This window comes from Plecotus auritus, assembly GCF_963455305.1.
Source record: "Plecotus auritus genome assembly, chromosome: 1".
NCBI classification, from domain to species: Eukaryota; Metazoa; Chordata; class Mammalia; order Chiroptera; family Vespertilionidae; genus Plecotus; species Plecotus auritus.
Genome location: NC_137770.1, coordinates 69,608,070 through 69,635,061, shown reverse-complemented (window position 1 = coordinate 69,635,061; position 26,992 = coordinate 69,608,070). Strand labels below are relative to the sequence as shown.

General features: G+C 41.6%; 2 protein-coding genes across 6 annotated transcripts in view; both read right to left on the bottom strand.

Moving 5' to 3' along the window:
* FRMD5 (FERM domain containing 5) overlaps positions 1–26,992 on the bottom strand; it is a 310,436-nt gene that overhangs the window by 97,654 nt on the left and 185,790 nt on the right. The gene's annotated exons all lie outside the window — the stretch shown is intronic.
* Positions 11,654–12,290, bottom strand: LOC308250992 (PRELI domain containing protein 3B-like). Its single transcript, XM_080673971.1, has one exon. The coding sequence runs from the start codon at positions 12,268–12,270 to the stop codon at positions 11,686–11,688; it is 585 nt and encodes a 194-aa protein (XP_080530097.1). The 5' UTR covers positions 12,271–12,290; the 3' UTR covers positions 11,654–11,685.

The following is a 26,992-nucleotide window of genomic DNA, read 5'->3' as shown; positions in this document are numbered from 1 at the left end:
GTTTAAAAAAAAAAACTATGAACAAATTTCTTTGCGCACTGTGGGCCCAGGATGAGTCGGCTGCTAAGCAGGACAGGCAGCGGCACCCGGCGGGCCGGATAAATGTCCTCAGAGGGCCGCATGTGGCCCACGGGCCATAGTTTGAGGACGCCTGGATAGAGCCTGGGAAACAGTGTTAAGGATCGGATATGTTATCCTAAGAGCAAAAAGAAGCCACTGAAAAATTTTTAAACAAAATGACTGACAGGATTAGATTGTGAACATCAGAGGGAACAACATTATGGAAGGGAGTTAGGAAGCTCTTTCAATGGCCCCGGCAAGAGATGAGAAGTGAGTGGGCCTGATAGTTCTCTAGGAAGTAAAATGGATCCAGCTAGACCAGTGGTCGGCAAACTGCGGCTCGCGAGCCGTGGTTTGCCGCTCTGTTGACTAATGAGTTTGCCGACCACTGACCTAGACTCTTGATTCCAATAATTACAGGCTGTTGTTCCTTGTGATTAAGCCCCTATAGGTGATGGAAGGATTATGAGGGATGATGAAAAGGGAGGCTTGTCCACTGCCTGGATGAAAGTTCCATTTACTGAGATAGGGGACTAAGAATACTTCTGCAGAGAAGAGAGAAAACAAACACATTTCCTACGTTGCAGAAACAGAATCACCAACTAAAGCTTATACAGCAGCTTTAATGACATCAGTTTTCTATGTTAACAGTGAGATTGGGTGAGCTCTTAAAATGAGAAAAATATCTTACAGTAGCAGAAAAATGATCTGATAAGGATGCCAGAGAACTTCATAAAATGCCATGTAATCCACCTCATTAAAGAAAGTGTGGATCTTAAGAATTTTAAAGTATTGAAGAAAAAAGGTTTCACTTATAGCAAAGTTAAATGCTTTCTTGTGGAAGAAAGCCAGGACATTACAGCTTTTACTCTTTTTTCCCCCATTTATTTTTGTTTTTCTTTAGGAAAAATGAAAAAGAAATACTGGAGAGCCTTTATAGCTACCTTAACTTTAAGTTTCACTGGAAAAGCATCACTTACAGGAAAACCTAATAATATTAACCCTGGTCCTCACTAAATGTTACAAAGAAAGTCTCTGACAGATACCATTTTGTAACTCTTGAATGAGTGACCAGCTAAAAATACCAAATTGAGACTGAATTGGTCTCTGCTTAGGCCAAGCATGACCTAGAAAATGACGGAAAACTACAAGTGTCCAATTATAGTATGCAGATTGCAGAATATTTAAGATAGGCTACTGAAGATCGCATAGGACTCACCAAATAGGGAGTCGGGTGGGGAAGACACGTGGTTCTATATACAGGGAACCTGCCAGCAATCCTTACCTTCTGTTTGGAGGGCCCAATTTTATATTAGGGGAGAAATGGACCTTCGGCAACCTTACCAAGGAGTTCTCAAAGAACACTTTGGCTTTTTACAAATTAGATTGAAAAGTCATTTTAAAATGAAAGAAAATAGAAAATAAAAACAACTGATCTTAAAATAGACTTCTGGTATGGTTTCCAAAGAACAGAAGGTAACGATTCTTTGTTTATCAGGGTGTAAGACTTAATGTTTAAAATATTTATTAAGTGATGCTAACCTTCATTGGAAAAACAAAACAGCATTCACTCGCAAACTAAATTTTCCCACGTTTCTATTTTAAAATCTTCTAGCTTTTTTTTAAAAATAAATCTTTATTCAGATTATTACAATTATTTCTCCTTTTTCCCCCCATAGCTCCCCTCCACCCATTTCCCACCCCACCTTCTTCCCTTACCTCCCCCACACTGTCCTCATCCATAGGTGTATGATTTTTGTCCAGTCTCTTCATGAAACCCCCATACCCCTTTCCCCCTGAGAATTATCAGTCCACTCCCTTTCTATGCCCCTGATTCTATTATATTCACCAGATTATTCTGTCCCTCAGGTTTTTAATTCACTTGATTTTTAGGTTCACTTATTGATAGATATGTATTTGTTGTTCATAATTTTTCTCTTTACTTTTTTCTTCTTCCTCTTCTTTAAGAATACCTTTCAGCATTTCATATAATACTGGTTTGGTGGTGATGAACTCCTTTAGCTTTTTCTTGTCTGTGAAGCTCTTTATCTGCCCTTCAATTCTGAATGATAGCTTTGCTGGGTAGAGTAATCTTGGTTGTAGGTTCTTGCTATTCATCACATTGAAAATTTCTTGCCACTCCCGTCTGGCCTGCATAGTTTCTGTTGAGAAGTCAGCTGACAGTCGTATGGGTGCTCCCTTGTAGGTAACTAACTGTTTTTCTCTTGCTGCTTTTAATATTCTCTCTTTGTCTTTTGCTCTTGGCATTTTAATTATGATGTGTCTTGGTGTGGTCCTCTTTGGATTCCTTTTGTTTGGGGTTCTGTGGGCTTCCTGGACTTGTAAGTCTATTTCTTTCACCAGGTGGGGGAAGTTTTCGGTCATTATTTCTTCAAATAGGTTTTCAGTATCTTGCTCTCTCTCTTCTTCTGGCACCCCCATAATTCTGATGTTGGTACGCTTGAAGTTGTCCCAGAGTCTTCTTACATTATCTTCAACTTTTTGGATTTTTTTTTTTTGCTTTTTGCTTTTTCGGTTGAGTGTTTTTTGCTTCTTTGTATTTCAATTCTTTGACTTGATTCTTGTGTTCCTCTATTCTGTTTCTGGGTCTCTGTATAATATTTTTTATTTCAGTCAGTGTATGTTTAATTTCTAGTTGGTCCTTTTTCATATCTTCGAGGGTCTCGTTATATTTATCGGCCTTTTCTAGGATATTCTTAAAAAGTCTTATAACCGTGGTTTTGAATTCTATATCCAGTCGTTTGTTTTCCTCCATTTCTTTCGTTTGTGATCTGATTCTTTGACGCCGCATTTTCACTGCTTCCCTGAGTTCGTAAGGTAGATTTGTGTGCTAGGTTTCCAATATGGCCCAGTGGGTCTGCCTCCCCAGTTAACCTGAGGTGGACACTCTTGGTGCACCCCTTTGTGGACTGTGTGTACAGCCTTGTTGTAATTAAGTCTTTATTGTTTTTGGTATCACTGGGGAGAATTGACCTCCAGGCCAGTTGGCTGTAAGGATCAGCTGTGTCTATGCTGGGAGAAGTTCGGTGCTGGAGACAGCCTTATAGGATTAGACTTGCCAAATTGCAATAGCCTCTGTGCTCGGCTTGGATGGGGTGGAGTCTCAGTCTTGGCTTCCCGTCAGCCTTGCCCTTGCACGCACGTGCGTGCCTTCAGTCCTCCGCCTTCCCCGGCTCCCGAGTCTCCACCCGAGAGTCCAGACTTCCCCCACAAGAGCGTGGGTCCCCAGGGGCTCGCCTGGAACCGGGGTTCAGTGCAGTCAGAACTGGGGCTCAGTGCAGTCAGGATCCTCTGACTCCCTTCTACTAGGGAAAGCCTGTGGCAACCTCCGCAGCCTTTGTGCGTACTGGCGCGCGCGCGCTTTCAGTCCTCCGCCTTCCCCGGCTCCCGAGTCTCCGCCCGAGAGTCCAGACTCCCCCCGTAAGAGCGTGGGTCCCCAGGGGCTCGCCCGGAACTGGGGTTCAGTGCAGTCAGAACTGGGGTTCAGTGCGGTCGGGGGCTTCCTTCCCCCTTCCGCCAGAGAAAGTCAGCCAGGCTCTCAGCCGCCCTTCCTCTCTGCGCACACAAAGACCCTTTGCCGTACCTCCAATTCTCTGTGAGCTTTTCTCTTTCCTTCTAGTTGTAGAATTTTCACTCAGCCAGCTTTCCTGTGGTTCTGGATGGTGTCCATTCTGTCTTTTAGTTGTAGTTTTGAAATTGTTGTGCGAGGCAGCAGTTTTGGTTTCTCTATGCCGCCATCTTGGTTTCTCTCTCAAAATCTTCTAGCTTTTTAACATGATCTTTTCTTTCTCATTATCCTGGGAACTGACTCACCTATACATAATCAAAACCGGTGCTGTATGTACATTTTTTTTGTCCCAGTTTTCAGGGTGAACTTAATTTCAATCTGTAATGGAATCTTTTCTGCCTCTTCTCAGTAGAGCCTGTGAATGTTTTAAAAGCATGTACTACTATGAGAAGTACTCATGGATTGATAATTCTTTACATTTCCAGTCTGTAGCCCAGATAGGACTGTCTCAATAGGTTCTGAAAATGTGAATTGTGTAAAAGAATGTGGGTGGTAGCGCCTGCCACTCTAACAGCTTCAAGGCATAGCCTATAGAAATGACCAGGTTGGTAGGGTCAGGATAAATTAGAGAAGAAACACCCAAGAGACATGGAGGAAGACACTGCACCAATTCTTTCAAGGACTGAGCTATGGCAAAAGCAGTCTGTGGCAGCGGCCGCCAACCTTTCAGGCCTCACGGACCACCAGTGGTTGGCAGACCACCAGTGAGCGACCGCTGGTCTATGGGAACCCACTCGGGGGAGCTGGGTTTGGTTTTTAGAAGCTGAACTGTGTTTATTCATCAGTTCTGGTGAAGGTAGGAAAAGGCAAAACTATTTAAAAAGGGGAAAATCACCACCACCAAGGAACACTCAATGGATTCAAATCTGTGAAATCAGTCCCAGAAGCATGATGTTTGAGATAAATACCCTGCACAGAATCACATGGATAATGAAGAACATCCTTCCTAATGTCCTATTCATAGAAGACTTCTTTCTTCCTTTACCTCCTGAGCATTTTTAGCATTCTTATTTTAAAGTTCCTTTCTGGTTGCTCTATATCAGTAGATTCTCAGTTCGACTATGTAAATGGGCTTTGTTTTTAACTGTGAGCTCATCTCTAGCGACAGCTGCCTTTTGTAAGACTCCTCCTGGTGCCCTGCGTCAAAAAATGGTCTCAATGGGGAAGATGTGAGAATGGTTTTTGTTTTGTTTTTCTGTCCTTGGATTAGTTTTTGCATTTCTTTCTTCAGGCTGGGGCTTCTGCTTTTTCTAAGTGGTATATAACTTTGGGCCCCAATGCCAACTGTTGGTCAGGTTGGCACTCTGATTTTTTAGGGATGACTCTTTCTTTCCCCATTGTCCATGTAGGCTGCCCAATTCTGTGCCACATCCCCGGTGGACTCTTCCCACACTCTGGACAGTCCCTTTCTGGCCCCTAGCTTTAGGCAAGGGGCCCAGGTCCATATCCTAGCCACTCCCATGGACCTACTGTCTCAATTCCAGCCACCCAGGATATAGTCTAACTCCCATCTACTTCTCAGAAGACAAATATTGATTTTGTTTCTCCAGCTGTAAGAATGCAGTTCTATCTTTTCCGAAAGTCTGTCATAGACACCAAAATTCACAATCACCAGATCACTAGGATTTCACATTTCATTTTTAAAAATCTGAAAGTGTTTTTACACACAAGATGATGCAGTCAGAACCACGCTGGCCTGGGAGTTGGGAGACCTGGCTCTAGGCTGAGCTCAGTCCCAAACAAGCTGTGTGACTGCAGCTAAGTGTGTTGACCGTTTTGGGTCTCCTGGGAGAAAACTAAGAATTTGGAATTAAAATAGAGAGAACTCTGCCCTCTTCCTGCTCTAAAATTCCATGCTTCTATAAAACACAATCTTTCATCTTCTAGGGCCAAGTGGGAGGCCAGGATGGGGGGCAACAGGATAACTTACAGGAAGCCCCTAGATCCCAGCCTCCCAGAACGATGTGGCTCTCCAAGACACATTAGCACTTCAAACACTGTTGCTGTGACAGGTGAACTCACAGAGATAAGGAGGTAGACAGTTCTGTTTTGTTTTGTTTTTCAAATCAGTATGTAAACATTAACTGTTCATACACATTATTCAACATCCCCCATTCATTTTTCATGAACCCATACAAACATATCGAAGGGGTAGATGTTCCACCCCTAGTGCTGCTCTCAGAATTACAGACTCATTTCCCTCTGTCAGCAAACCTGAAGGCCAGGGTCATTGTTGAGTTTTTACATTAGTTTCTTCTGCTTTTTCTAAGAATAACTCATGGAAATAGAAAGAACTTTACAAAATAAAAATAGTGTGCCGAAACCGGTTTGGCTCAGTGGATAGAGCGTCAGCCTGCGGACTGGAAGGTCCCGGGTTCGATTCCGGTCAAGGGCATGTACCTTGGTTGCGGGCACATCCTCAGTGGGAGGTGTGTAGGAGGCAGCTGATCGATGTTTCTCTCTCATTGATGTTTCTAGCTCTCTATCCCTCTCCCTTCCTCTCTGTGAAATATCAATAAAATATATAAAAAAAAAAAAAAAAAAATAGTGCATCCCGCACCCTCTACCTCCCTACTCTCCCACCAGGTAGTGTGTGTATTCACATAAACAGCCTTTGGAAACAAGCACGGTGTACAACTTAGATATCTAAGCACACAAGAGGCATCGCTTGGGCACCACGTGCAGGCACAGAGCAGGCAGAGTGAGCACCAGAGCAGGACTGAGTTGAGGCTCCAGAGATTCTCCAGGCCTTTGGGCACCTATTACCTCAACAATCCTTGCCACAACCACTTTCCCATTTGCTAAGGAGAACCTTATTTGAGCCTCTTTCCTCGAAGGCATTCCACAGATACACTCATACCCAGAAAAAAAAAATCACTGTAGGAGAGTTTGAAGATGATGATCGTCAATCATTTTGATTATGTCCCATATGATGGAAATTAGGTACAAGGAGTACTAAAGTCAGAGTTTGAAAACATGGGTTCTAGTCCCCACTCATCCTGTAACTGTGACACCATGGCCAAGTTGTCCGGCACCCTGGGGTTCTCAGTTTTCTCATTTATAAAATGTGTAGGTTTAAGAAAATGATTTTTAATGTAGCTGTAGGTTTTAAAGTGCTAGTAGTCTATGATAAGGTTACTAAGAACTAGGAAAGCATTGTTTATATTAAAGATAAAACTTAGCTGATTACATGGGGAAGGTTCAAATGTATAGATTCCCAGGCCCCATCCCAGGGCGGGGGAAGTGGTTTCTAAAGCACCTCAGAAGATCCTGATGATGATCCAGAACTGGGAACCACTGGCCGTAGGCAACAGAACTGGCTGGACTGGCTGGCCAACAGGACAACAGTGAACTGGCTGGGTCAACCAGAAGGAAATCAGGAACTGACATTCTGTGGGGATAACGACCATTCACATTAATGAATGGGGAAATGTCTATCCAATCTGCAAATGACAGTAAATCTTGGAGGGGAATCAGTATTTCAAACAACCTCAGAGGCTGAAGGAGTGGTCAGAACCCAATGGTATAAAGACCAAAGAGGAAAGATCCAATGACGTATCCTTGGAGAAGAAAGGAAAACCTCACTAAGATGAAAGTGGCGGTGGCAGAAATAGACCTAAGCATCAGAGTGGATAACAAAATGACCAGGAGCCAGACGTTAGCACTGGACCTGGCGGTAGATACAGGAATTGAATAAGACCGAGTTTCATTGTTTTTACATGGAGAATTCCAGTTACAACAGTTTAAATAACACTATTTCCCCAAGAACAGCTGCCACGGTATAGTGACTGTGGGTAACTGCATACAGTACAAGTTTCACTGCTAACTCTTCAGTGTACAAATCACAACGCATCAGGATCAGTGACAAATTATGTAACTCCTTTCAAAGTGTGTCGGTGATTGGTCAGTGTGCAGCTGTTATTAAGTTCACACAATGAACAACATAGTGTGCAATGAAATTGCCTCCTTGTCTCCCAGTGATAAAGCCAAAAATGGAATGGATAATGCAGGGGCGGGGCAGCGGGGGGGGATGAGGGGGGCGGCGGGAAGGGGTGGGAGGAACTGGCCAACGAAGATGAAAGTGCAGCAAAGAAACAAAGAGTGATACCGCTGGAATGTAAACAGAGTTTGTAGAAGACACAGCCAACTGTGGGATTGCTGACACTGCTGCTGTTTGAGAGACTGGATCCACACCAGAGGAACTTAGTGAGGGTAAACTCATCACGACATAAATGAGGAAAGCGGTTGTGATGAAAGGTATGAAGATGTCCCAGAGGAAGTGATGCTGGCACAAAAGCTTCCTATTAAAGGAAATCTTGGAGATATCTCATAGCATTGAAAGCACAAAGGATAAAATATTAGAAGTTAATCCAAATTTAGAAAGGAATATGACAATTCACCAAGGCATAGAAAGGATGCTTCCTCAGTATCATAAGTTATAGGACAAGAAGGCAAGCACTGTTCAAACTACCCTGGAGGAGATTTAAAAAACAACAACAGTACACTTGGTCAATATTTATAGTATTTTAACTTACAGTATACTAGTACTGATATTAGTTTGACTATGTTTTTCACTTCTCTACACATTTATAACAGGAATAGAGTTTTAAATGTTTTTGTTAATCCTCACCCGAATATATTTTTCCATTGATTTTTAGAGAGAGTAGAAGGGAGGGGGAGAGACACAGAGAAAGACACATTGACTGGTTGCCTCCTGACAGTGCAGGGATGGAGCCTGCAACCGAGGTACATGCCCTGGACCAGAATCGAACCCGGGACCCTTCAGTCCACAGGCTGACACTCTATCCACTGGGCCAAACCGGCTAGAGCAAGTTTTAAGTGTTTTGAAACACATTTATGTATCATAATCTCCCCAGTGATCAGTAAGATCACATTATATAGTCTTAGCTTGCATGGTTATTTTACAGTCTCCCATGGTCATTTTTACAATCTCACACTACTGTGCACAGCAGAAACTGCTGGTATTTAGAAATCATGAGGTGAGTTTCTCATTATACTAAGTACTCACCAGATATTTCCACAGCACCAGGTCCAGTTTAGACATTACAACCGAAACAGACACGAAGAATTTGAAGAAGATGAGAGGAATAATAGGTAAGAGGCTAAAGAACCAAGCTATATGCTGAAACTGGTTTGGCTCAGTGGATAGAGTGTCAGCCTGCGGACTGAAAGGTCCCAGGTTCGATTCCGGTCAAGGGCATGTACCTTGGTTGCGGGCACATCCCCAGTGGGAGGTGTGCAGGAGGCAGCTGATCGATGTTTCTCTCTCATCGATGTTTCTAGCTCTCTATCCCTCTCCCTTCCTCTCTGTAAAATATCAATAAAATATATTAAAAAAAAAAAAAAAGAACCAAGCTATAGGAAAACGTGTAAGGAAATGGGTTTCTGTCAGTGAAAAGAAGTGGTAATTTAAGTATGGCTGATCTTCAGTGACTTTTCTATACTAGACACCGACTAGTCATTATTCATCTCCACTAACGGCTGAACAAATAAAACCAATTTTAACTGCAATATGAGGGGCCTGGGGCAACTGAAGAATGAACTTACACACAGTAAAAAAAAAGGTGCCATATATCAAAACATGTTTCAAAGACAGTTCAGTAATTTTCCTTTTGGAAGTCCCCAAATGTAGAATCAGTTCTCATCCATCTGGAATGGTTTAGGTTTTGAAGACAGGCAACGAATGATGGACTGTACGACCTTTCAAGGTCTTTGCTAGAGCCAGATGCTATGATTTTTTCCATTGTGAGACTTTATCTTACCCTAAGCTGCCAATTACTTCTGAGCACCGGACTTACATTGTTCTTTGCTTTATACACTCAGCTCTGTTTGTCCCAGTTAAAGGGCATTAGGTTATGGAGTGGAACTCTGACGGGAAAGCAAAGCTGCAGAGCAATGCTGTTTTCCAAGGCTCTGTGTTGGGGACTGCTGCAGTGGCTCTGATGTATGCAGCATCCACCGCATCAGTGCATCCATACAAATGAGCCCCAAGTGCCTGGGCCTGCTCCTGTGGCCGCTGCGGCTGCTGCATTTTCTGCACTCAGACCTGCAGTGTTCCAGGTATCCATTACAAAGCTCACCACCAAACCAGCCTTATCAACACCTCCCAGGACAAAGCATGTACAGTGAGGACCATGAATGAGCTCTCTTCAGCACTAACAATTCTTGAATTATAATCCATGCAATTGTTGCCACAAGAAACCCATAATCTCTTCTCTGTTAAGAATTATTAGGCCTACCAAATGAGGGAATACTTGACATTTTTAAACAGGACTCAGAGCTGTTCTCCATCCTCCCATCTCTGGCCTGCATTTATGTATTAGGGCTGCTAAACTTGAGACTCACTCTAACATTCTTCAGGAAATAGCTCAATCATGAAATCTCTAATACAGTGCAATGTCCTAGCCCTGCGTTCTTCTTTCAATGACTAGATTTCCAAGGAGGAAGCATGTGAGAGACAAAACCCAAACCTTGACTTCCAACAAGATTAAGTACAAGAGACACAGAAGCTCCTTAAAGTATAAGTTACTTGAGGATACACACACACACACACACACACACACACACACACACCCCAAACCTACTGAGAATAGAATATTTGCTTCTCCATTAATCAGTCTCACACTGGAACTGAAATTTATTGTTTCAGCACATTTCTAATTGGAGATTGTTTTGAGTTTGGTGTTTTTGTTTTGTTTTAATATGACTTGTACTTGCAGATTGAGAATTGTCTCCTACAGCAGAAATATCCAATTGGTTGGAATCCTGAGTATGACCAATTATTTATTTGAGGGGAAATTTGTGAATTCTTAAGAGAAAAAAAAAACCCTTAAAATAACAAGATTAATTACTTAAGTTTTCATTTAAATTTAATATTGACGTTAATACACATCACCAAACACGCTTGGGGTGTAACAAAGACCCACTCTCTATCACACGTGGACAACCTTGCTTCAACTCTGACACAGACATCTCTCCTTACAAAGAGATACTGAACAATGCGTTCTCTCACAAGCTCACAGAAGATTCTAGTAGGAGGATGGAAGAATAAGATGTGAAAATAACCACTGTAAGCAAAGAAAACAGTAACTACTATGATTTGTCCTCCTTTTAGATCAAATTATATTGTTTTTAACTAAGGAAACAGAATGTAACAATTTTAGAAATAAGAGAACTCCTCTGGAAGTGTTTGCATAGAGTTGCTCTAGATTTTACAGGGTTGGCTAATAAAACCTTCTGTCTTTTTTTTTTTTTTTTAAGTTTAGAGTGCTGAAAAATTTCGGTAATGACTTTATTTTTTCAGTTAACCTAACCGGCCCACAATACAGCATATAGGTCATAAAGTACAAATCCACGGAAGGTAATATCTTCACTAAGTTACAAAACTTTGGCAAATCAATACAGTACTCTTTCATAGAATAAAGATGCAGTTATATATTACTTAAGTGATAATTTTAACTCCAAAAATGTCATTTAAGTACCAAATTAAAACACTGTGGTTTTTAATGGTGGTTTATAGCAAGCAGAGCACGTTATTTTATACAAATTTATATCTTTTAAAACTATACAATTTCTCCTTTGAAAGTGAGTTCCCTCTTGAAGTTTCCCACAGCAGAAAAATTGTGTCTATTTGGAGGTGGCTCTGCTTTGTCCTGGGGTTGGTCCAAAGCCAGGTAGAGTTCCAATGCATGAAAAGCTTTAAAATTCAACCTGAAGGAGACTAAATATACTAACACCAATTTCTAAGTACCTTTCAAAAATTGTTAAATTCTCACATAACTATGGAATCTTCAAAACCAGAATCATTTCAAACAACACTAATAATTTCAGATGTTCGCTTTTATTTAGAAACACCGTACGTACCTCCTCGTTTTGATCAAGTCACATACCCTTTCTTCGGCTTATTAAAAAAAAAATTCTACCTAAAATATAGTTTTTTAATGTATTTTTTAAATAACAATAAATATAATGCCAGTTAGAGATCTGGGGGACTGGGTGTTGTATACTAACTTTCATCATTTCTCTACATATGCTGCTGCTGCCATTGGCGTCCTTCTGCTTCCTCTTGCTGAAGCCGTCAATTCTTCAATCTCAGCATTTAATTTATGTATTACCCATTCCATTGCTTCTCGGCCTTTACTAGCATTTGAAGATATCGTGCTCGCCATCAGCCCTTCCAGGTAACTACTGAGGCTGACTCCTTTCACAGTGATGATGGCCTCTTGAGTCAAAGCAGTTCTTTCTGGGTCCTGAGGATGTGGTTTATATATAAGTCTCTCATCTACTGAAACCATACTTGTAAATGAAATATTAGTGGATTTAAGTTCCATTGTTTTCTCTACAGGACCAACTACAGAATGTTCTTGCACATATGTTTTGGTTCTTGCCGCACCAATCAGAGATTTCACAATGGAAGGCAGTCCCCACTCTGTGCTGAGCAGTCTATGGCTGTGCAATTTTCCAGAAGGATCTACATGTCTGTCCAATACATCGACTCCAACCACGCTTGGGGTCATAGGGTTTGGATATTTCTGCATGGCGGCTGTTGTAACAGTTTCCCAGGGGTGGTCAAAGACGTGCTCCGAAGTCCAAATCTTCATGGTGCCGGTGGCCTGCGCGGTGTCCCGGCGGCGCCAAGAGGCCACACAGGCCCCCGCCCTGCCCCCTCGCCTCCTCGCCGGCCGCGCAGCGCGCCTAAAACCTTCTGTCTTAATGGAAATGTTCGACGTTTGCACTATCTAATATGGAAGCCACTAACCACTTATGGTTTGATGCAACTTGAAATGCGGCGAATACAACTGAGGCTCTACATTTTTAGTCTAATTTTAAATTAAGTACCCACATGCAGTTAGTGGCTAGTGCAGTGCAGATCTAGAGCCAAGGTTCCCAGACCTAGCTACACAATAGACTCAATCACTAGAGGAGCCTAAACAATACTCTGGATCCTATCTTCCATTGATTCTGACTTTATAGGTCTGAGTAAGAATCACCATTGGTATTTTTTTAAAGTTCCCCAGGTGACTTTTTAAAAACCACACAACTTTATTCCTTTAGAGGAGTTTTAGGCTCACAGAAAAATTAAGAGGGTACAGAGATTTCACATACACTTCCTGACCCCACACATGCACAGCCTCCCCCATTATCAACTCCCTCCCCCCTGGCCCCCCCGCAAAGGGATACATTTATTACAATTGACGAACCTACATTGACACAGCAAAATCACCCAAAGTCCATGGTTTACATGAAGGTTCACTCTTGGTGTTGTACATTACATGAGTTTGGACAAAGGTACCGTGACATTATCTACCATCTGGCATCAACAGAGAGAAGCTTCACTGACCTAAAAATCCTCTGTGCGCTGCCTGTTCACCCCTCATTCTCCTCCAACCTCTGGCAACCACTGATCCGTTTACTGTCTCCATAGTTATGCCTTTCCCAGAAAGTCACAGAATTGGAATTATTATACAGGATGCAGCCTTTTCAGATTAGATTCTTCCACTTAGTAATATGCATTTAAGTTTCTTCCATGTCTTTTCGTGGCTGGATAGCTCATTTCTTTTTAGCACGGAATAATATTCCATTGTCTGATGTACCACAGTTTATCCATTCACCTACTGAAGGACATTTGGTTTACTTCCAAGTTTTGACAATTATGAACAAAACTGCATATTTTTATATGGACACAAGTTTTCAACTCCTTTGGGTAAATACCAAGGATCGAGATTACTGGATCATACGGTAAGAGTCTATTCTGTTCTGAAAGAAGCTGCCAAACTCTCTTCCAAAGTGAGGAACCATTTTCATTCCCACCAGTAATGAATGAGAGTTCCTGCTGCTCCATATCCTCGCAGATTAGGCTCTGGTTACCTAGCTTCTCCTGAGGGCTGGCTGGCTTAAGAACAGTGTGCTCCGGTGTATTTAAAAATATTTTTTTTTCTTTTCCCTGCAAGAACCACAAAGGGATTTTTCTTTGATGTTTACTGTGGGAACCTGGAGGAGCTCTGGGGGGGCAAGATTACAATATTGTGAGGGGCATCCTATGACTGAGTCTCCTTTGTCGACTGATGGTCACTGGCACCAATTCAATGACGACAGGAATCCCCAATTTGGGGTGCGGTGAAGAAGGAAACTTTATTCAGTGCACATTGTGATACAGCATGGCTGTAGAACAGCTCTGGGATCAGGGGTCCCTCGGGCCAGGCCCCTCTCCGGCTAGATAGTTCAGCTCTGCTCTGCAAAGGTTGGCTCCGCTCTGCTCTACTCCAAGCTTGTCTGTTTCACTCTGGCAAGACTTCCATGTTTCAACTCAGTCAGGGAGATGCAGTCTTCACTCTTGGTGGAAAGGAAAAGTGCACTCTCTAAGCCAAAGGGAAGCTGGCTTATATGGACGGAAGTCCCCACCCCTGGTCCCTGACTAGTGCATCCTCATACAAATGAGGACTCCAAATACTAATAGTTTGGCCCATCAGGCACTATCCTGACTGGTCAGAATAGAGCTGCTCTAATTGGCTTGAGCTGTGCAGCTCATTGGATTGGGGAAGCCTCAGTCCTACTGGTTGAAATAGGATGCCAGGAACTCCTTTTTTTTTTTCTCTTCTTCTTTTTTCCAGGAATTCCTTTATAAGAGCTGGCTCAGATGGCAGAAACACAGTGCAGAGGCAGGCAGTCCAGCGCAGTTTAGTGAGAGGCCCTTGTACAGAATTGGCTGCTAGGCTGTGGTTTTTCTGTTTTTGAGCCCAGTTAGCCACCAGGAGCCCTTCTTAGATTCTCCCTCGCGCCCCCATTTCAGGGTTCACACCCTGGAGCTTTTGACTCTCAGAGTTGCCCACACTGAGCCTCCAGCAATTTGACAATAACAGTTCAGGTTTTCCTACCGTAGCACTGGTTCCCTTGGCAGTTTCCTCTTGCGTGAATGAATCTCCGCTCCAAAAGGCCTCAACTACCTGCATTCACCCGTCTCCCCTAATCTTGAGGCAATGGCTTGCTCTGTGTCCTCTCCTCTCTTTTGGATCCAAGAAAAGCTGTTGATTTTTCAGCTTTTTTTTTCCTTAAAAATTTTTTTGTTGTTGAATATGTTGGGGGTGACATTGGTTAATAAAATATATAGGTTTCAGGTACACGTGTGGAATGGGACTCTGGACGTTTACTCAGGTGATTTTTTTAAATTGTGTGGCCAGAGCCTGAGAGCCACTGCTGTAAATTTTTGCTACTCATGGTGCTCCATCACCTGATAACTTGTTAGGAAGGCAGGCTCTCAGGCTCCACCCTGGATCTACCGAACTCAGAAACCACTTTTCGACAAGATCCCCAGATAATTCATTTGCACATCAAAATTTGAGAATCACTACTCTGAACAGTGTTGTCTACCCTAGCATACATGAGAATAATGTGGGGAGCTTTTAAAAAAATGATACGTGCATCAGTATTTCTTTAAAGTTCCCAATGTGGGGATTTCAATGTGGGGCCAATGTGAGAACCACTGAAGTAAAATGTACAAACCCAAATAGGGACTTTTCAAGTATACTCTGGGCATGACTGGTAGAAGGAAGAGAGGAGGGTCGAATCCCCACTTTCAAGGGGTGGACATAGGAGACTTGCCTTACCAGAGGAATGCTACTGGCACCAAAAGGAAAATGACCCTTATGATAATAAAAGCCTGGAGAATAACTTTCAAGTTTTATCTGATTTTCACCCAAAGTGGAATACTCTAATTGCTGTGTTCTGCAGCATCTTTGCTCCAAGTCTCTAAAACCAGCCTTCACTGTTGTCCTTATTTCTGCCCATTCCTCTCCCAACCCATACACAAATACTCTACTCTTGAGATTTCTTAAGAAAACATATTTCTGGCTTTAGAAAAGTAGAATGGATCAAGCTCAATAGAAATTCCTATTGCAATAAGGATGTAAAGTGTATATTCCTACCAACACATTCTCTTGTGGTTCATTACATTCCTTCAAAGGTGCCTGCTGGCAATAACCTAGGAAGTCAGATCTGCCGACAGAATCCAGTCTCTCTCCAAGTGAGAAACTATTTGACTGTTGTGTCTCTTCTCCTGAGTTATCTTGATGTAGTTTTGCTGCCACAGTGAGTAACTTCCCCCCCCCCCCCCGGGGCTTGAACTAGAGGTAAGTCTTTATATTGTTGAAGTCTAATAGTGACAGTTTTCTGGTCTTAGGCGACCCTGCTAGCGGTTCTCAACCTGTGGGTCGCGACCCACAGGTTGAGAACCGCTGCTGTAGAACCCAAGACCATTGGAAAACACAGATATTTATACGATACATAACAGTAGCAAAATTACAGTTATGAAGTAGCAACGAAAATAATTTTATGGCTGGGGGTCACCACAACATGAGGAACTGTATTAAAGGGTCGCGGCATTAGGAAGGTTGAGAACCACTGGTCTAGAAGATGCTTGCCAATGATGACAAGAAAATAAGCTTCATCTCCACTCTTTACAGAAAAACCAGAGTGGTCACAAACCACACAAAACACACACCAATAAGTTCAGTCGACCCAACTTCTGTTGTTTCCAAGTGACACCAAAAACAAAAAGATAAACTTATTAAGGCTCACGTGATTGAGACCTCCCATCTGCCTCCAGTGGGTCTTTTAAAGACTTGATTGGATGCTGGGATTAATATAGTTACATTTCCTCAACTGGCTCAATGTGGAAACTCAGGTACTTTCCACACCAATTCATCAGGGAAAAGAGAGTCACAGCTGCTTACTGGTGAAATATGATCTTAGCTATGTTTCTTCCTCTACAAAAAGGGGATAAGACTATCTCCTTTTTAGTTCTGTTGTCAAGATTAAATGAGATAATGGATATACAATTGCCTGTAAATTGCAAAGTGCTCTACAAGATGTAGACAAGTGAATGATACTTCCTAGCAGACGAGTAAAGAAATATCTTCCAGGACACAGTAAAGGTATTAAAGGAAAGACAGAGCTCTCTGATGGCAAATCTCCATACAGGTGAACAGGGTTCTATTTCTAGTTTCAGGTTAGAGCCAACACTACACACTACCTTTGCCATTCATTTCAAACAAGACAGACTGATCAGAGGCAATGCAAATGTGATCCACTGTTTTCTGTGGCTCACTCATGCTAAGTGAAATTTGCCACACCCCACCGCCAATTCACACTGCCAGACACTAAGCAGGGGTCCTGAAACTTTTTAAACAGGGGGCCAGTTCACTGTCCCTCAGACCGTTGGAGGGCCGGACTATAGTTTAAAAAAAAAAACTATGAACAAATTCCTATGCGCACTGTGGGCCCAGGACGAGTCGGCTGCTAAGCAGGACAGGCAGCGGCACCCGGCGGGCTGGATAACTGTCCTCGGGGGGCCGCATGTGGCCCGCGGGCCGTAGTTTGAGGACCCCTGCAAGGCTTGCACACTAAAGGGAAAGCAAGGGGTGCTCTTTAGAGCTAATTAAGGCCAGCCAGGGCTTCTATCCCTGGCAGCACAGCTGCTTTCTACCAGGAAACTGATGAGATGACTTCTGAGAGGTGGGCTGATTTCAGCATCAGGAAGTTTGCCCGTGATTTGAGTGCAAGTTCTACCCTGCCGTGTAGATAGACACACATATTTCTATCCAGCTGCTCTCCGCCATGCAAGATGGCTTCACTTTCTAGAACACAGATAATCTCTGCGGACAACCCACTGGCAACCAGGCACCAAAACGTCTTGGGGGGTGCGGTAATGAGCTGGAGTCATCCAATGCTGGAGATAGGAAACAGACAATAATTCCACTCCCCAGCTGTTAACTGTGTTTCTTTTCTCTTTATAACTTGCTTTTAGACAAATCCCAAGTTCTCCATTCAAGACAACTAACTAAAAGTGAAGTGGAAAACATTATTGAGAGAGATGAATGAAATACTAAAAATAGAACCAGATGAGTTCTTGGTTCTATTCTAAAACTTACTCCCTTGGTATCTTGTCAAGTCTCATAGCATTATATGCAGACCCTCAATTTTCAATCTTCCGTCCAAACCTTTATAAAAAAAACCTCCAGAATACAATACAGCCATCTGGTTGACATCTTCGTATCTCAAACTCCACATATCCAATATTGAATGCCTTTTTATTTTGAAATAACTTCAGATTTATAGAAAAGTTGCAAGAATACTACTAAGAACTTCTGTATTCCCTTCACCCATATTCTCTAATTGTTAACATTTTCCCATATTTACTTAATCACTCTTTCTCTCTTCATATTTGTATATACATATATTATTTTCTGAACCACTTGAGAGTTACAGACACAATGGTCTTTTATTCCTCCAAATACCTGTGTATGTTTCCTAAGAACAAAAACATTCTTTAACCTAACCTAATCACAGTACAATTATCCAAACCAGGAAGGTGACATTGCTACAATACTGTAATATATAGGCCTTATTCATATTTAAACCAATTGTCCAAGTATTTTACTTTATAGCAGTGTGTGTGTGTGTGTGTGTGTGTGTGTGTGTGTGTGTGTGTAAATATATTTCCTGATCCAGGGTTCAATCCAGAATCACACAAGTTGTATTTAGTTGTCATGTCTCTTTAAATTTATTTAATCTGGAATAGTCCAGTCTTTGTCTTTCATTACTTATTGAAGATATTTTTATGGAATTTTTTTATTGTTACAAATTGTGGTAAAATGCACATAACATAAAATATACCAGCATAACCATTTTTAAGCTGTGCACTTCAGTAGTGTGATGTATATTCACATTGTTGTGCAAACAATTTCTAGAACACTTCATCTTGCAAAACTGAAACTCTATATCCATTAAACAACTAGCTTAATTTGAGTTTGTCTGAGGTTTCCTTGTGAGTAGATTGACACTGTATGTTTTGGGTGGGAATTAGACAAAAGCAATGCTGTGTTCTCATTACCTCATAGAAGGAGGTCATGATGTCAGTTTGTCCCATGAATGGTATGAATAACTTTGATCCTTAGATGATAGCTGTTTCCTTTTTAAAAGTACTTTGAGACTATGTACCCTATTTCTCATCAAATTTTCACCCATTAGTTTAGGACCCATTGATAATTCTTAAAAAATATGTTTCTATTGATCTTAGAGAGAGAAAGGAAGGGAGAGGGAAACATCGATGAGAGAGAAACCGGGGATTGAGCCCACAACTCAGAATTGATCCAGTGACCTCTTGGTTCATGGGTCGACACCCATGAACCAAGATGGAGGCAGGGAGATCAGTTGGGCTTCAGACTCCAACCACTGAGCCACATTGACCAGACCCATTGATAATTCTTGCATAAGTCATTGATTACCTTGATATTTGTCAAATGGTGATTTTCTGACTTTATCATTCCTTATGCATTTATCATTTGGCATTTTACTATAAGGAAGAGCTTTGTTTCTCTCTCATTAATGTGTTTATTCACTTATTTATTACATCAGGATGGACTCTGGGATGCTCATTTATTTTACAGGTTATAATCTGTCACTGTCATTATTTATTTTGATGCTAAAATAGTCCCTTAAAATGGGAGCCCTTTTTAAGCTGCTCCTGTGTCATTTTGACGTGTCCTTATCATTATTTGAGCACTTGCTTACTTTCTGGCACATCTTATCCTTTCTTTGCCCCAGCCTGGAATCAGCTGTTTCTCCAAGATGTTTGATTTCTTTAGGGAAGCATGGCCTGGAAAAACCTACATCTGGGGCAGTTGTTCCCAACATGGGGCATACACCCCACTGGGGAGCAATTAGATTTTTAGGGGGGGCAATTCGAGAATGAGTTCTAGGGGCCTGATACGCAGTGTATAAACATATATTGTGACATATTTATGCATTTCCATTCTATTATATGTTTTGAAACTTCATTTTTTTTATATCACTTCATATTATTATTTTTTAAAACAATTTCTTAGTGATTTCTTTCTCAGTACTTCAACTCTCCTTTCGTTCTTTTATTTTTCTCTTTCATGAATGCCATGTTCTTTGGAAGCTTGTTTAGACCAAGTTAATGGCCTTTAAGGCTTCCTCCAGGTGAACAGGAGTTCGCTTTTTGAATAATAAGAATTACATGTCATCAGGATTTTAGAGATGCTTAGGTGGGGCATGGCCAAAAAAAGGCTGGGAACCACTGATCTAGGGTGTTGTGTGCTCATGGTTAGTGGCGTGCCATTACTTCAGGCCTTTTCAGTGACCGAGTTTAAAAAGCATGTTTGAGAGTATATATTTATAACCATTTCTACACCTATATATTAAAAACCAGGAGTTCACACTGATTTCTCTAATTCTAATCCTAATTCAACACCACAGGCTTTGTTCCCATCTTCCCCCTTTCCATACTTGTAACTCCCTTTTTTGACAGTGACAGACCTGACTTCTATTATTCTCATTTTACTATGTGCTTAATCCTAGAACACACCCAAAACAATTTCAGAATTCTCAAGCCATACAACACCAGATGACTGAACTCTTTATCCTTCATTCCAATGGGCTCCACCCACAGCCTTTTCCATCACAGTTGATGTAACTCCATCCTTCTAGTTGCTCAGGCCAAAACTTTGAAATCATCCTTAATTCTTTTCATTCTCTCTCTGTCACTGTCTCTCTGTCTCTTTTTGTCTGTCTGTCTTGGGGTTGAGTTTCTCCCAACTGATCTCCCTGCTTCCATCTTTGCCTCTTAGTCTACTGTCAACACAGGAACCAGAGCAGTCTTTCTAAAATTAAGTCACTCTTCTACTAAAACCCGAGTAAAATCCAAAGTCAAGGACTTAAAATGGCCCCACATGATCTGACCTCATATGCCTTTCTGACTTGATCTCTCACTTTTGTCTCCATCATTCTATTCCACTCTAGCCAGGCTAGCTTCCTTGCCGTGTGTCAATCAATTCAGCCACGCTCCCATTTAAGCCCTTTGCTCTGATTCCTCTGCCAGAAACAATTCCTTCACTTCCTTCAAGTGCACAATTTCATCTTCTCAATGAAAGCCACACAGTCTCCTGTATTTGATCCCACAACCCCCCACCCCACAGTCTCTATCCTCCTTACCCTGCTCTAAGTTTTCTTACTCTGTAATACCTATCACCTTCTAACATACCATATGACTTACTCATTTATTATGTGTATTATTTACTGCTTATCCTCCAACCCCAGCTCTCTGCTAGAATTTAAGTTCCACAAGGGCATGAATTTTTGTGTTTTGTTCACTAACATATCCAGAGTGTCCAGAACACTGTCTGGCATGTAGTAGACACTAAAAAAATATTTGTTGGTGTTGAGTGAATAAATTATTGAGGCTTCAAGAATTACTCTACCTCCCATTTTGGTAGTATAATTTAATTAAATGTCTTCTGTAAAAAAATTGATCTTTAACTTATAATATCAGTTTGGGTCAATGGTCCTAGCATTTATACTTCAGACTAATATTCTCCCATGGAGGAAGGTGTTCATACCAGAAATTTATTAACACATCCATACCAGTAAGCCAAGGCACTTCAAATAAATGTAAAATAAACATTCCAAATGAAATTGTATAGCTTTCACAATACTGTATATATGTGTATGTGTATAGGTACATGTATATGTGAGGCTTCTGCTTTTAATTTTTATGATAGTGTGAGAGCCCAGAATTTAATTTGCAGTTAATGTACAGACTTGAAAAACTTGCCCGTGTTGAGAACACTATTAAATACCCAATTCTCTGCCTCCTGACCAGAGTGGACATTAACATCCTAACACACTGTGCTTTCCTAGCACCTACAAGGCCAGGTATTTTTAGTATAGGGTACACAACGGTTTTGTATGCAAAATTTTGTGTATATTTATTTTCGGTGATGGAAGAAGTTAACATTTCATTAGAATTTTAAAGAGTCTCTGACCTAAAAATTATTCTTTCAACAACAAAGATAAATTAAAAAGAAAAAAAAAAAAGAAAGAAACATTGCATCTGACTAAGCTTCCTGAGGACAGGAACCATGCCTTTCTCATCATCAAATCCCAGTGCCTAGCAAGCAGTGAATAATCAATGTTTGTTGAACAAATGAAAATAAATGAATGCCCCCACAACAATCCTTAAGGCAGAAATCATTACCCCTTTGTAATGTAATAAAATGCTGAGGTCCAGAGAGAATGAGAAAATTGCTCTAATTACTGCTATAACTGAGAATCAAATCCTGATCTTTCTATTTCCCAAAACCTGGGCTCTTTCAACTTATCTATTCAAGTTCCAAAAACAGCCTTTCAAGGATGTTTGGAGTCTCCTGGCTTTGTTCAGTAAGCAAGCCACTGATATTGACTTGACCTCCCTTGTGATACAGGGGAAACATATGATGACAAACAAGAACTCTTTAGTTCCCATTATTGTTATATTCTCCACATTTCATTCATAAAATGGAGTCTGGCCTAAAAAAAAAGTGAATGAGTAAAGAATGAATGAATGAGTGAATGAACGAATCACTACTGCCTCAGCTCACATTCTCTCCCCTTCCCCAGCTCATTAAGGACATCTGACTGATCATGAGAGTAAATAGGAATCACTTGATGGAGTTATGACTACACTTGGGTGGCAGGATCTTCCCAGGAGTGGGAAAGAAATCGTAAAGGTAGGAAAGACTTCTGATTTTCTGTAGCTTTTTAGGTTAAAATCCAGCATTGGAGTTTTTTGAGGCACAGGGCTCCTGGAGGCTTTGGGGCTTTTTTTTTTTTTTTTTTTGTACTAATAGGAGAGGCCCATGGTACAGGTTGCTAAAAACTTGCTCTAGGTCCTGGGTTTAAGGGGAAAAGGTAATGATACCTTTATGTTCCTTTCTAAGTTGTTCAACTCAGTGCATTTGGATAACAAAGGAGATAGAAATTCAAATCAGAACCCGTCCAGGAATAAACATTGTGGATATATGATGTGTCTTTCTGGAACTGAAAAAATCAGGGCACAGAGGCTACTCCTCTGATACCCTGAACTTCGAAGGGATTTAAACGCTGCTGTAAAAAAAGAAAGAACTCTTACCATTCGCAACAGCATGGATGGACTTGGAGAGCACTGTGCTAAGTGAAATAAGCCAGTCAGACAAAGATAAATATCACATGATCTCACTCATTTGTGGAATATAATGAACATAAACTGATGAACAAACATAGGTCCAGAGACATAGAAGCATCGAACAGACTGTCAAACCTCAGAGGGAAGGCAGGGGAGCGTGGGAGGAGGATAAGAGATCAACCAAAGGACTTGTATGCATGTAGATAAGCATAACCAATGGACACAGACAGTAAGAAGGGTGAGGGCATGGGGTGGGAGCAGCCGGGAGAGGTCAAGGGGGGGAAAAGGAGACATATGTAATACTTTAAACAATAAAGAATTTAAACTAAAAAAATACATTTTGTTATTATCCTAGTTCTGTACCATGTTGGACATATGATTCATTTCGCTGTATAAGAAAACTATCTGTTAAGATTGATCAGGCTATGGTGAGGACACATTCCATCTCTGAAATTGGCTGCATCTGTTCTGCTGAGGAAACGTCTGCCATGGATGGCTTGATTGTGAATTTCCAGAAATACTCATGGGAGCAGCAAGGCACCTCTGTCCCCACTTCACACTCAGCAGAAAACCCAAGCGGTTACAGAACACAGTGAGTTTGCCAGAAGTAACCAGGCACCAGAAGCTCTACCCAGCCACAGTGATGGCTAACCTCAGAGATAAGCCTTGCAAGAACCCCTCCCCTAAAGCAGACCCCACAAACCACATTTCTGCCAAAGGAATGAGGTATTGGAGACACAGGAAATAACCCAAAGGGAGGTAAACAAAACAGCCAGACAATGGGGAAATCTCCCATTTACTTTGCATGCTGGGCAAAGGAGCAGTAACTGGGGGCAGGGTTTTTCAAAGTCCTACGTCATTATCCAATGTTAAAAACAACAACAGAAACTCCATGAACACCTACCAGTGTTAAAGCATAGTGTTGGGGTACTAAGTGAACAAGATGAGAGCTCAGGATCTCTAGTAGTAGAGATAAAACAGAAACACCAATAATAACCGTAATGCAATGCAAAGGAGAAAGAGATACAGACACCCGTGTTTAGTTAGATGAGGGAGAGAGAGTGGCAGCGGGGTCTGTTGTGCTTAGTGGATCAAGAAAGGAAGGAAAAAAGGTTGGGGCCTTGGATGCCTAGCTAAGGAGGCTTCTTTTCTCTTTTCTTTCCCCCTTCTCCCTCCCTCCCTCCCTCCCTCCATTAACCTCCGCCCCTCCTTAGTTTCTTTCTTCTTAACACTTCACGTCATTGCAAATTTAAAAAGAAAACTGAAGGTGACCAGAACTGTTCCCTGGAGAGATTAATCAGGAAATAATAAAGTTTGTGACAATAGGGCCCTGGCCAGGTGGCTCAGTTGGAGCGTCTTCCTATACACCAAAAGGTTACAGGTTCAATTCCCGGTCAGGGCATATATTTAGGTTGCACATATGGGAGGCAACCAATTGATGTTTCTCTCTCTCTCTCAAATCAATGAACATAGCCTCAGGTGAGGATAGGAAAAAACACATTTGTGGCAATGGGAGACATCTGTAATAGTGTCAACAACAACAACAACAACAACAAAACGTTTGTGGTAATGGGAATTGAGACACAGAGCCAACAAATATTTAGGACATAAAATCAACGGGTCTAGGCAACTGACTGTTGTGGGGTTCAGCAAGAGGAATGAATCAAATGTGACTTGGCAAATACTGATGTCATTCAAGAACAGATCCCCAGGAGAGAAACAGATGATGTGTGATAACATTGAAGTGCTAGTGAAGCTACTGACAAGCTGTTGGAAATGTGGGACTAAAGCCCTGGAGAGAGATCTGGACTGCTGAAGCTATAGATGTGAGAGTATTCTGCATACAAATGAGAGCTGACACCATGAAAATGGATGAGGCCATGGGAGAGAATTTAGGAGAGGAGGTCAAGGGCGGAACCTTAGGGGAATGCTTGCATACAGGATGAGGAAAGAAACCAAAGAAGGAGTAGTCAGAGCAATAATCTGAAATTCAGCAGACTGTCACAGAAAAGAAAGAAGGAAAGAGGCTCAAGGAGTGGGGGTCACAACAGGAAGTGCTACAAAGAGGTCAGAAAGGGGCCTGGAGAAGCAGTTTTATTAGCCTTCTGGTGAAGTCACAAATCGGGTTTCAAGCTCAAGGGTTAAAGAGGGAACAAATGGGTTGTTCAATTTATATTTGTGGGTGTCTGTCTTTATTGCTTGCCTCTTCTTTTTGCTTCCTGATCTTCTGTCCACTTTCACTGCTGAGTGCAAGTTTCGAAAGCCTCCTCACTTTAAGGATTCAATAGACACTGACGAACATAGACAACACTAATGAATAAGTCCCTCTAGGAATCCCAGGGTCCTAAAAGGGTTATTGCTTATCTAGCGCTTGTTCCCAGGCACAGATATATAGAAAACAAGTGAAATGTAGTAGCTTATTTTCATGGGCTGTGAAGTCAGATCTGGGTTTCAATCCTTGCCACCGTCCCCCCACCCCCCACCCACACTTAATAGCTGTGTGATTTTCAACAGTTTCAAATGCAAAAAAGATATAATGATAGTTCTCATTTCATAGAGCTAATGTGAGGATTAAATGGGATAATGTATATGGTGCCTAGTACATAGTAGGGGCTCAATAAATTCTCTCTCTCTCTCTCTCTCTCTCTCTCTAATCCTTCCTGGAGGATATTTTTCCCATTGACTTTAGAGTGGAAGGGAGCGGGTGGGGGAGAAAGGAGAAAGAGAGAGAAACATCGATGTGAGAGAGCCACATCAATTGGTTGCCTCCTGCACACACTCCAACCAGGGCAGGAAACCTGCAACCCAGGTACGTGCCCCTGACTGGAATTGAACCCTCAACCCCTCAGTTAACAGGCCAATGCTCCAACCACTGAGCCACAGCCGACCAGGCCATGTGTCTCTATTATGTCACTGGGATGTTATTATCAAGAGTTACTTATTGAAATAAGTACTTATTATTGATAGAGATATTAAGGAACACAAAAGAAGCGTTTGAAGTAATTTCTGGCCTCACATGAGTTTACAATCTTATTAGGAGAGTTAAGGCTGATATAGATGAAAAAAATAAAAGGAAAACACCTGACTAGTGCTAGGTGGTGTGGGAATGTCTGCAAGTCAGCGATTTTCAACTGGTGTGCCACAAGAATTTTTAAAACATGCAATACCTGATTATTTAGTCAGGGGCACTGACCTCTTTTCTCTTAGGTTGTCAAATGAATACCCTGTCTTGAACCATAAATATATAGGTCACATAATAGAGTTGCATCTTATCAGTCCCATCGCATTATAAGGTTGCATCTGATTGGTTAATTCTTGGTACCAGAAATTCTTATATACAAATATAGGCATCTGGTTTTTCAAAAAGTCACTTTGGAACAAAAGGGTAATTACTATTAGTATTATATATTTTTTGTAAATCAATAAAAATTATACCTATTTTTGGTTAGACCAACAAAAATATATATTTTTTGGTGTGCCGCAGAATTTTAGTAATTAGTTTGTGTGTGCCATAAGATGAGAAAGGTTGAAAATCACTGCTATAAGTGAAAGAGAAAACCAGGAAGAAGTGGAGATGATTTGAGACTCAAAATATAGGTGGGATTAAGATGTTTTCATAGGATGTGAAGAGGGAGAGGGAGGGGGAGGGAGAAAAGTAGTCCAGAGGATGGGTGAGGGTGTAAATGCAGAAACACCAATGCACGTGCTGGGGTCACTTATGAAACCAGCTTCCTGAAGGTGGAGAGTAAAGTGATGGGCGTAACTGCACATGGACTGGTTATGCAGGATGGAGCCTGTCACTTTAGTACGGCAGCACTTCTTGGTGTTTGATGGAGTCTGGACTGTTTGTTGGGAAGTCCATGCAAGATCAGATGGGGGTGGGCAGAAAAACTCAGAATGGCTTCACATGGTGGAATCAGACAGGCAGAATGAAATGGGAATCTCATGCCGGAGTCCAGAGGACTAAGTGAATATTGAATAGCAGCCAGGATTAGAAGCAGAAGACTCATTCTAGACTGGACTTGCTCCTAATGAACCAACAGGTCTGGACCTTGAGCCTTCAGATGACAGAGAGCATCAGGGGAGCTAAAGCAGAAGTGGGGCGGGCAGGCAGCCGTCCGCGCACAAGAAGTATGTATAGGTGCACCAGTGAATAAATGATCATGTGTGTGCACACTTCCAAAGTCTTACTGCATATTGCAGAGACGAAATCTTCCTAGAGACTGCAGCTAGTATCATGCTTTTGACATCCATAGGTTTTGTAAAGCTACACACTCTAATTACATTGAGTGAGAAATCATCGTAGAATTTAGTGTACTTAGCCA

What these genes read in the sequence shown, in the direction of transcription:
- LOC308250992 (XM_080673971.1), bottom strand. Translation starts at nt 12,270, where the DNA reads ATGAAGATTTGGACTTCGGAGCACGTCTTTGACCACCCCTGGGAAACT.